General features: G+C 57.5%; 1 protein-coding gene across 1 annotated transcript; it reads right to left on the bottom strand.

Annotated features, from left to right (window-relative positions):
- Window positions 1-1,214: 1,214 nt before the first annotated feature.
- Window positions 1,215-9,610, bottom strand: CYTH2 (cytohesin 2). Its single transcript, XM_033127835.1, has 12 exons — window positions 9,391-9,610; window positions 8,414-8,561; window positions 8,250-8,316; window positions 7,112-7,230; window positions 5,620-5,700; window positions 5,116-5,228; window positions 4,850-4,998; window positions 4,250-4,361; window positions 2,021-2,097; window positions 1,819-1,890; window positions 1,567-1,721; window positions 1,215-1,478 (listed from the first exon to the last, which is right to left on the bottom strand). The coding sequence occupies exons 1-12, from the start codon at window positions 9,407-9,409 to the stop codon at window positions 1,391-1,393; spliced, it is 1,200 nt and encodes a 399-aa protein (XP_032983726.1). The 5' UTR covers window positions 9,410-9,610; the 3' UTR covers window positions 1,215-1,390.
- Window positions 9,611-11,298: the final 1,688 nt, after the last annotated feature.

The following is an 11,298-nucleotide window of genomic DNA, read 5'->3' as shown; positions in this document are numbered from 1 at the left end:
CACCTTGAAGCGTGGCGGTGTTATTGCACTCGGATCCCTTCACGCAGGCGGATGCCGATGGCCAAGGGCGGGGCTGGGACCAAGGCCCAAGATTGGGGACGTTCCCCCACATGTCCAACAGCAGCACTCAACAATTACGGGTTCCACCCCTGAAGGTCGCAGCGTGCGGGAGAGACTGCACTCCGGCGCGCCCCGGAGCGACAGGCTTTCCTTCCAGCCGGGTATTATTCCGAGGCCCACCCGGAAGCTGTGGTTTCTTTATACTCAAGTCTCAGCTGCAGGTTTCGGCGTAGAATGACGTGGGGTCTCCCAACCCACCCCTCTCGGGATCCACGTGCCTTTGTTCCGTGGGGATACCAGGCATGCCCCAAGCTGGAGAGCAAAGGAGGACAGGCCCAGATCTGGGACTCAGGGGCACCCCACTCCCTAAGGCTTCACCCTCAAAGCGGCGGTCAGATTCCCTGGAAAGATGTTATAGAAATACAGGTTCTGGGCGCTGTCCCTGCTTGGTGTAAAATGTCCTCGTGTGCTCCTCCGCCGGTAAAGAAACCGGTCCTCAGACCCGCAGTCCCGCCCTTTTTGCCCCATCCACCCGGCCCAGCCTTCTTCCAACTCCAGCAACCACCTGCCCGGCCCCACGAACAAGGCCCTCCTGGCCTTCCCACCCGCTGGACCCAATACCACCTGGGCATTCTTTTCTCCAGATTCCTCCTTCCCACACCCTCCCAGGGTACGTCCTCTTCGTAGCCATTCCAGCTCTGGTTTTCCCTCAAAGCACTAGCCCAGTTCACAACCCAATCAGATATTATTTACCACCCCTCAAAGACCACAAGCCCCATGAGGGCAAAGATGGTGGGTGGGGCGCAACAACTGCCGGATTCCAGGCTGTCAAGTAACACTGAGGACGGATGCTAGACCTCGCGTTGGAACGCGTGCATTCTTGTGCAGTTCTAACCCAACACTAATCCGGCTATACTGACTGTTTCCTCCCTTTACTCCACCCTTGCAGTCTTGGGGTGCAACCAGAACGGACTCACCCGAGAGGCCCCCATGGGGCTACCTGCTTTGACAGCACAGTTCCCTTGTGCATTGAGAGCTCCTGACAGAGACCTGAGCTCCTGGCCCTGGTCATGCTCATGGATGGGGCCGGCTGGCTGGACCCCCAAGCTCCTCAGCTCTGTCAATCCCAAGAAATGAGGGGTCTGCAGGCCACGAGCGGTTCAATAATTAGTAAGATTACCAACAGCGTGTTAATTACAAATAATGAGAGAGGAGCAAGAGGTGATGAATTTTCCAAATGGGGAACCAGGATCCACAGCCCCAGGTCCCAGGGGTCCGGCCACCCGGGTGGGGTGCCTCAGTAATAAATAATGGAGTTGGGGGCAGGGGGTCAGGGCTGCTCCTGCTTCTTCTTGACAGAAATCCGCTTCTTCCTGGCCGCCAGCATCTCATAGAAGGGGTCCACACTCACAGCTGCCCTGCAGAAGGGGAGGGACCCCAGGGTGAGCGCCAAGGAGTCTGGGCTCCCAGGCCTCCCTCCCCAAGGACTCCAGAGCCCAAGCTTACTGGATGGACTTGATCCACTCGTCCTTCTCCTCCTGTGTGGGGGCTGAGATCCGGTAGACCATGTGGTTCCCCTCAACCACTCGGCCATCTGCCTCCGTTTTGCAGGCTTTGATGAGCTGCCCCTTGTTGTTCGGGATGTAAAGCTCAAAGCAGTTCTGGGGAGACAAGGAGAGCAGGCATGGCAGATGAGAGCCAGCTCAAGGGCCAGGGGAGCCCCCACTGTGGCAGGAAGGGGGACAGAAGGGGTCTTACTGGTTTCCGGGGGTCGTCCACCTCTCGGATGCTCAGATTTTCCAGGGGGATGATTCCTCGGGGCTCCTTATCCTAAAAATGCAAGTTGGACAGGACTCAGACTTCCAAATCCTCACCTGCAGCCCCTCCTCCCCAGACCGAGGAGTCCAGGCCCCCAGCCCCTCCTCCCAGGACCTAGAGCACAGCCCAGCTCTGTCCTCACCGTCGTGTACTCAAAATAGTAGAGGCAGTTGTCTGTGAGGATAAACCAGCGCCGCTTCCACGTCTTCACCCGGCCCCCTGAAAGGGAAGGGGTGGGAGGGGGCCTGGGCTCAACACAGGGACAGGGCCTCTGGGAGGGCGGGGAGGGGAGTGAGAGGCAGAGCAAGCGCAGGGAAGGTGGGGCTGGCCGCAGGGTCTAGGACAAAGCAATGCGTGGGAAGAGACAGACAAGCAGGGACAGGCGTGTTTGGGTCCCAGGTCCACCCCCAGTGTGGGCTGGCTCTACACTTTCTAAGCCTGTCAGCCCAGGGCCCAGGAGTCCGAGCGCCCAGCCTCCTCCCCTGGATAGTGGCAGGGAGCAAGGACAGCCGTGTACCTACCTCCTGGGGCAGACAGCGAGAAAGCAGGCAGGGCCAGGCGAGGAGAAGGGAAGGCAGAAGAATGGGGTGCCCCCAAGAGCCGCAGGCGACAGAAATAGGGTGGGTGAGGGAAGGAATGCGCAGGGGGTGGGACAGAGATAGAAACAGCAAAGAGAAACACGCAGAGTGGGAGGGAGGGAGGGAGGGAGAGAGAGGGAAGAAAACCAGTTACATCCACATGAGGATTGGCCAGGCCCTCGCCCTCCCCGGGGCGGCAGAGGGACCTGAGCCCCACCAAGGCAGCCATGAGCACCTTTGTCAGTGCCTGGCTCCAGCCCACCTCCCAGGACATGCGCCCTCTAGGCCAGGAGGGCCCTCCATTGCCATGCGTCTCCCCCGGAGGTCACCCCCACAAGGGAGAAGATAAAAAGCCCAGTCCCTGGCCCGAGGTGGGCATGGGGACTCATGTCAACTCCAGTCCAAAGTGGCTGTGTGACCTTAGGACCTCTTGCCCCCTATGGGCTTGGGTCTGGAGACCCACTTGGGCCCCCCTTCCTGCTCCAAGATGATCTGCTTCTGTGTTCCTTGTGCAGCCAGAATTAAACAGTAACAGTAACAATGGCTTTTATGAACCATCATGAATGGAGACACCCCCAGATGCCCCTTCCTGTATTTTAGGGTTTTAAGAAGTCCCTTTTCCTAATGGCCATGAAGCCATGTCCTCAGGTCAGAGATGTGGGTCCGAGGCCACCTCTGCTCTGTGGCCGCTGGATAGTGACTGAGTTTCCATTTCCTCACCTGGGGAATGGGAAGGATGAAGGATTCCTGCTGATGGGAGCGCTTTGGAGGGGAACTAGATGCTGGTGAAGCGGCCTCTTCTTTCCCACTACACCCTCACTGCCAGGGCATCACTGGCAGAATCTAACCCCCCCACCCCACCCCAGAGCCCTCTGCCTCCCCTGGGGCTGATGCAGGAACCCCCCCACCCCACCCGTGAGGTGGCTGCAAGGAGTCATCTGTATTTTCTGTTACCAGGACCCCTTTGCACCCAGACAGCGACCTGCTTCTGTTGCTGGAGAAGGATGCCTTGGCTTGAGAGCACAATTCCACGGAGGAGGGGACAAATGAGACCGGGAGGGTGCAAAGCCCTGCCCTGCCCCCTGCTCTGGGCCCTCCCGCTGCCCTGGCTGCCTCCACTGTCTGCACTGGACTGTGATTCCTCATCAGAGTCTCCGTCTCCCGGAGCAGCCATTCATGGCTTCTCCATTAAAAACCCACTGCTAACATTTGTGCGACAGCTGCCATTACCAGGCACAGCTCCAAGCCAGCTCTCTCAACCTTGGCTCAGCATTGGGATCACCTGGGGAGCTTTCAACATGACTAATGGCCCGTCCTGCCCAAGATCCCGACTTCTCGAGTCTGTGGTCTGGCCACTAGGGTTTTAAAAGCTCCCAGGTGCCTCTCCAGCACAGCCAGGGTTGAGAACCAATCCTCAGAAAGAGGCACCTGTATGATCCCTGCTGACTGACCCTGAATTTGCTGTGCCTTCCCGCCTATCCCATCCCATCCCAGAGGGGACTCTTTATTCATAAGCAGAGCCTGGCATGTACTTAATGTTCCCTAACACCTTCTCTTCACCCACAAATGTTTATGGAGCCCCTCCTCTATGCCAGGCCCTGTGCGTGGTGATCCTGGCACACAGGCCTAATCTTGCTTTCAGCCCCATTTTTCAGATGTAGAAACTGAGGTTCAGAGAAGTCGAATCATTTGCCTAAGGTCACATAGCAGGTATGTGTGGAAGCTGAGTTCAGAGCCCAGGCCCACTAACTTCCCCCTGCAGAGGCAGGCAGCGGGGTCAGGAGGGGACGTACCCAGCTTAAGGAGCCAGCCCTCCCGGTCCGGGTTGAAGAACGTGTGGGTCAGATCATTCCCATCATCCTCCGGGATCTTGAAGGGTTCATTTCGGATGCTGTCATAGAGGTTCTGAGGGGTGAAGGCCCAGTCAGCAACTCCAGGCCCCTGGGACCCTCCTGGGACTACTTGGCGATGAGGAGGCAATGAGACCACAGGCGGGACAGCCCATGGAAGGAGGGAGAGAGGAGGAGGAAGCTGGGGAGGAAAGGGAAACAGAAGGCAGAAGAGTGGAGGGAGCCCCAAGGAGGAGAAAGGAGGATGGAGAAACGACAGACACAGATGCAAGTTCTCAGAGAAAGAAACAGACGGGTAGGTGGAGAATAAGATGGAATAAGACCCTGAAAGTCAGAGGGCCAGAGAGAGAAAGAGGAGAGAGACAAAGACAGAGGCAGCCGGAGAAAGAGAAAAAGAGACGGACAGGGTGGCATGATGACAGTGCCATGGGAGAGTGGTAACCCAGACGGACGACTCGGGCACAGGGACACAACGAGAGGAGGGTCTGTGGCAGGAAGAGGGAGAGGGCTGAGGGGATGTGGCAAGGGTAGAGGGGGCCTGACCCTGAGCAGCTCCTCAGGCAGGTCCCCGCCCTCGTTGATGCCCCGGTTCATGGCCACAAAGCGCTCCAGGCCTGGCTTGTCCCGGACGTTGGGGTTGTGAAGGCTGGTGTTCAGCATGATCACGGCAAAGGACAGCACGTAGCACGTGTCTGCGGCAGAAGTCAGGTGATGACTACGCGGGTCTGTCATCGCCTCCGGCCCCCAGGACCCAAGAGTTCAGGCCGGAAGCTCCCGCCTTCCCCGGCCCCAGAAGTCCCGGCCCCCACCTGTGGACTGGAAAACCCCGGGGTTGCACAGGCAGTATCGCTGGGCGAAGGCTTCCATCATCCGGTCAATCTTCTGGGCCTCTCCGGGGAGGCGGAAGCTCCACAGAAACTGCCTGAGTTAGAGAGGGGCCAGGTGTGGCTGCCAGGACTGTCACCCTCAGTCCCCGTGTTAGGAACCCATCATTAAGAGCTCCAACCTTGCGGCCCCAGCAGCTGTTTCAGGTATGGAAACATGATCCAATCTGACCAGTGAGCACACTGACTGTGGGACTTTTGATGGATTTAATGGAAATATTCTTTCTTTGTGCTAAGATTGCAAAACAGACTTGGAGGTTGCAAGAGATGTCTGTTTGTGTGGGAGGAGGGCCTGCAGAGAGCAACGCCAACACAGTGGCGAGCACAACCAAGAGATAGAGCACGTTGGCCTTCTGACCCCATGTGAGCACCTGGATACAGCTATACCTGAAGGTAGTGCTACAGTGGACTTCCAACCACTCCTCTTACCTGAGGGCTTGCACCAGATTAAGGTCGGTGAACTCATGCAGATCCACAAAGGCATGGAGCACTGCCAGGTTCAGCTCTTCCCTGGAGAATAGGGACACAGTCACTCACAGGAAGGAGTGTGGGGGGGTGGGAGCGGACAAAGCACTGGGGAGGTCATGCCACTGCTGATGCCCCGCAGTTGCCTCTGTAGCAGGTAAAGTTTTGGCCTCGCCCCATCACAGGCCTCACACTGGGGCAGGGCGTCAGACCCCATTCTTGGGAGGACCATCTGTTGTTGCAAGGACCCTGGTTTGGCTGCCATTTGCCCAGTTGTGAGAAACGTAGCAAACATGTGCTCTGCCTACCATCTCCTCTCTCGGATAATCCCCAGGTTTCTCAGATGTCCAGAGATGGCCTCCACACCCCCCAGACATCCACAGACAGTCCTCACACCCCCAGATGTCCACAGACAGCCCTCACACCCCCAGATGTCCACAGACAGCCCTCACACCTCCAGATGTCCAGTCCTCACACCCCCAGACATCCAGACAGTCCTCACACACCCCAGATGTCCAGTCCTCACACCCCCAGACATCCAGACAGTCCTCACACACCCCAGATGTCCACAGTCCTCACACCCCCAGACATCCAGACAGTCCTCACACCCCAGATGTCCACAGACAGACCTCACACCCCCAGATGTCCACAGATGGTCCCCAGGCATCTACAGAGGCTCCCACACCCCCAGATGTCCATGGACTGTCCCCACGTAACGCCAGATGCCCACGGTTCCTAGACATCTACAGACAGTCCTCACATCCCTATGTACCCAGACATCCAGAGATGGTCCCCATGCACCTCAGATGTCCAGAAAGTTCCACATGCTCTAGATGTCCATACACCCCTAAGCAGCCCAGACATCCACATGTGGTCCTGTGTACTTCAAATGTTCAGACTGTTTCCACGCACCCGACATAGGTGGTTCCCACACACATCAGATGTCCAGATTGTCCCCGAATTCCCCAACATCCACTGATGGTCCCCATATATTCCTAATGTGCAATCTTATGCACCCTAGACTTCTAGATGGTCCCCATACATCCCAGACGTCCAGAGATGGCCCTTATGCTCCCAGATGTCCGCGGGGTCCCCATACTTCCTAGACATCCACTGACAGTTCCCATACTTCCCAGCTGTCCATACAATTCCCGTGCACACCAGTTGTCTACATGGTTCTCATGTTCCCATGACACTTACGGATGCTCTCCACTGTCCCAGACGTAAACGGATCGTCTCCACACTTCCCAAATGTCCACAGAAATGCTCCATGCCCCCCAAATGCTCATGGACGGTCCCAGTCTCCCCCAGGTCCCTGTGTCAGTCCATTCTGTCACAGTCCAGTCAGAAGGCTGGTCTATCAGGGCCTCTCAGGAGACGAGCTGGCAGTGTGAGGGCAGGAGCTGGGTGTAGGGGGCTGTAGGGAGAGGTCCAGGGGAGTGGGTGGGGATCTCACCTCTCCCCCAGGTAGTCCCCGATGGCTGTCTTGTTCAGGCCTTCGCCCTTGTACAGGAAGCGGGCGATCTCCTCAGGTGTGTTCTGCAGAAGTTCATTCTCCACCAAGAACTGGATCCCCTGGAGGGTGGGGTCTGGGTCTCAGTGCTGATGTGCTCAGAAAGCCACTTTCCACTACCTCCCCGGAAACTACAGCACGCAAACCCACCCCCACGCTCAACAGGGCAGGGCCAGGTGTCATTTTCAGGCTTCTCACAGGTCTTTAAATAACATCCCTCCCACCTCATAACCTTTGCACCTACTGTTCCCTCTGCCTTTTCCTAGTTAATTCCAGCACCCAGAGCAGGGTCCGCAAGGGACAGGAGCTCAGTGGATATTGGTTGAATGATTGAACAAACTACAATTGCTTCGGGCAGCAGTCTGTCAAGGGCTGTGAGGACCAAGCCTCAGACTGGACTAGGGCCTTCTCTGGCTCTCCTGATGCCATGAGGGCATCCATTATAGCTCTATAATGGACACCACTGAATTGTGGTATCCACGTCTAGGGGCTCCCTGAGGGCAGGGTCAAACTCTTCTCTGGGCTCCCAGCATTGCCTAGCAGAGGGGCAGGCCCAAGGGAGGCCTCAGGAACTGGGTATAAAGAGAAAGACTGAATCAACAAACATCTTTCCTCCATCTGGTGAACACCAACTCGTCCTTCACACCAGATCTGAACGTCCCCTTCTCTGGGAAGCCCTCCATGACTGCATTGGGCTCCCTCCTCTGAGTGTCCACAGCTCTTGTACCTCCATATCACGGCAGTGGTCAACCTGCCTTTGTGTATGTCACTGTCCATGTTCCCCACCAGACATAAGCTCGTCCTGGGACTCTAGGTGACACCGGAAGTGGGTCCAGGAATATGAGCAAAAAGAGGAAAGAGGATCTCCCAGAGAACACAGCACAGGCCAAGGTCAGGAGGCTGAAATATTTGGTTAGTATTCAGAGAATAAGTGGAGAGCCAGTTTCTAAATCCAGAGATTAGGACCAAATCTGTACACCTAAAGTAGGCCTTTAACCATCACACTTGTGGAACATGGAGGTGCCAGAACCTCCGTCAAGATATCTGCTAGGCGGATCCCAGCCCTGTGGCCCCCAGGCACCTTCTTGGGATCCATGTTGAACTTCTTCCTGCCCATGGCCATTTTCCGGTTCCGCTGCAAGGTCTTGCTGCAGGGCAGAGAGCAGGGGGATGGAGGGTCAATACCTGGGCATCCCTGGCCCCGGCCTGGCCCCATGACCCCCAAATTCGCTACCCAGCCCTCACCTGCCCTCATTGGCCTCCAGACCCTCCACCTCACTCATGGCTTCGCTGAGCTCCTCCCGCAGGCGCTGGATCTCCACCAGCAGCTCCTGCTTCCGTCGCCGGATGTTCTCCAACTCCATCCGCTCCTCCGGCGTAAGGTCTGGGGGTTCTAGGGGTCAGGAGTTGGAGGTCAGTTCTGTGGACTGTGAGCCTGGATTCCTGCAATCTGGGGGATGACAGGGGTGCGGGAAGGGGGAACAGGACTCCTAGGTTCGTGGGGATGATGAAAATGAGGGTCCAGCATCCTATGTCTAATGGAAGAAGGGGCTGGTGGCCTCTTGAGTCCTGGGGGAGGCGGGGACCCGGGGTCCGGGCTCCTGAGTCTGAGGGAGAAGGGGGCTGGAGCTTGAACTCTTAGGTCTGGGGGAGACTGGGCTAGCAGCCTGAACTGCTGGTTCCATTACTTGGAAAGGGGTTGAGGCCTTGGTGTTCTGCTTCCATTACTGGCAAGGTAGCTGGGACCTGGATGTCCGGACTCCTGTTCCATGAAAAGTTAACTATGGCAAGGAAAGCTGATGACAGCTCGTAAGAGTTGGGAAAGGGGGCGGGACATCAAAGGCCTCCGTCTTAGCCGGATCTCTGCAGCCCCCAAGATTTCTTCCCTACTCCGCCGCCCCCAGAAGTCCCCCTGCCTGCTCCCAGCAGGCACTGGGCTCGCCCGGCCCCTCCGGCGGGGAAGGTTCCGCCTCGGCCTCGCCTCCGCTGCTCCATCCCGTCCCCTCCCGCCGCCACCGGAAACAGGATCGGCCCAAACAATGGCCTGGAACGCCCCGCTCTAGGGTCTCGCCGGAAGCCCATCCCAAGCCCCATAAAAGCAAGGCGGCAACGATGGGGCCGAACGGCTCCGCGAGGTGAGCGCCAAAGGGAACGTTCGCACCGGAACGTTCGGGACGAAAGACTCCATCTGCTCGTGCCAGCTCCACCCCTCCCCGACCTACCATAGACACCGTCCTCCATGGCGGCTAGGAAGGCCCGCGGGGAGTCCGGGGCGGTCCCGCCGGTCGGGCCTGGATCCGCGTTGGCCCGCGGGCTCGAGTGAGCCCGCTCAAACGCCCCGGGAGCCACCGCCGCCTCCTCAGCGCCAGTCCTCAGCGCTGAAAAGACTCTCTCTTCGCCTACCAACCGCCCCGCCTGTAGGGACCGCCCCTCGTTTCGACACCGTCCAATCCACTGCAGGCCCTCTCGTCTGCTCCGCCCCCGGTACCGAAGGGCCATCCTCCAGGGCCAATAAGGGCACAAGGAGCAGACGTAGCCATGTCCGGTCGGAGGTAGACGGCCTGCGATGCCAATCGGAGTGCAGCCAGTGCGTCGGGCCCCGCCTCCGAAACAAAAGAAGTCACTTGGCTGGATTGCTCGCCAATGAGAAACCTCGGAAAGGATTTGCATGGAGGTGGGACTATGCGGGAGCACAGAGGACTGCGCCTGCCCAAGGGCTGTGGGCACAAGGACACTATTATAGTTCAACCGAGCCCCGCCTCTAGTTGTGTGTTTCGGGGGGGGGGGGGGCGGTACTTTGTTAGCCTTGTTGCTAGGGGGCGGGGCCACAGCTGTCGGATGTTTTCGTGAGCCACACCTCCTAGAAGTCCAAGCTGGCTTTTGACCGCAGCGGTTGCCACGCAACCGGGAGCAGCTTTGGTTAGCTCACCTTTCTTTTATCCTCCTTCCTCCGGGAACTGGCCCCTCCGATCTCCAGTCCCTTTTCTTAACCCCTCCTATGACCCCATCCACCTCAGCCTCTTCAAAGTCAACGAGTGGTGGAACAAAGACGTATTCTTTCTTCTAAATGCTACGCTATTTGGTATCTGTCAAGGAGAATGGGACAATAGGGAAAGGCCAAATATAGTGAAAGCAGAGGCTCCGCCTTCCTGGCACCTGCTGACTCTCAGGCTCTTCCCTCTCCCCCAAACTCCTCCCCTTATTTTAGCATCCTCCCCCTCTGACAACTTTCCTCAGCACCCTCCCACCTCTGATTCCTTCCCCCTTCTAAGAGTCCATTCACTCCTTTCCAACTCGCCTCATTCAGGTTCCCCCTTCTCTCACATTCTTGCTCTTTTTAAATGCCTTTCTCCTCTCAGAATTCTCCCGCATTTGAGTCCTCCCAGCCTCTCATTCTCATTTCTCGCAGGCAAAGCAGGTGCAGGATCTTGGCCTGGATGGAGAACCTGGGCACCCAGGTCCGTAATTGGGTCTGAGGTGGTGTCTGGGCCTCGTCCTCGTTCGCTGCCTCTGGGCTAGGCAGGTGGGGACAAATTCAGGGCCAGGACCTGGTTAAACTGACAGATTAGACACAGCGCCTCCTAATCCCCTTACTGACCTTTATGAGTGGCCCAGGCCCTGCCCTTCCAGTGGAAACCCAGGCTGTGCCATCCCTGACCCTACTCTCTTTCCTTCCAAACAGAACCTTTTTCCTGTCCCTTTATCTCCAACGTAACATCCTTCTCCATCCCTGTGTTTCTATTGTCCCCAGTCCCTACCCCAGATAGACACCGTGAGCTGGGAGAGCAGCCAGATAATCAATCCCATCCAGTTATTGTGTGACAATTCTGAGGGATAAAGGGAGATGAGGGAGCCAGAAGGGGGACCTCGGTTGGTGCAGCACTTGGGCAGACTGATGTGCAAGTGCCCGTTCTCAGCCCTGGGACACGGGTGGGAACGTGTCCTTCTCCCTAGCACTGGCTCCTTCTGTGGCTAGCTCCCAGTCTGCTGGACACTGAGATAGATAGCAGCACGGGCAGGGACCAGGCCCAAGGACCCATGCCCCAGCAGCAGTCACAGACATACCACGAAGGCTCCCAGTGTTTTAATCTGGGGGACAAGTCTTCCCTTAAACACATACTTTCCCCTGG

Source organism: Rhinolophus ferrumequinum, chromosome 15 (genome assembly GCF_004115265.2).
Source record: "Rhinolophus ferrumequinum isolate MPI-CBG mRhiFer1 chromosome 15, mRhiFer1_v1.p, whole genome shotgun sequence".
Taxonomy (NCBI): domain Eukaryota; kingdom Metazoa; phylum Chordata; class Mammalia; order Chiroptera; family Rhinolophidae; genus Rhinolophus; species Rhinolophus ferrumequinum.
This window is presented reverse-complemented; position numbering and strand designations above follow the sequence as displayed.

Coding starts and splice junctions, on each gene's coding strand:
- CYTH2 (XM_033127835.1), bottom strand. Junction 8,317..8,413: donor CTGGAGGCCAATGAGGGCAG/GTGAGGGCTGGG, acceptor TCTGCCCTGCAG/CAAGACCTTGCAGCGGAACC. Junction 1,722..1,818: donor TGGACGACCCCCGGAAACCA/GTAAGACCCCTT, acceptor TTGTCTCCCCAG/AACTGCTTTGAGCTTTACAT.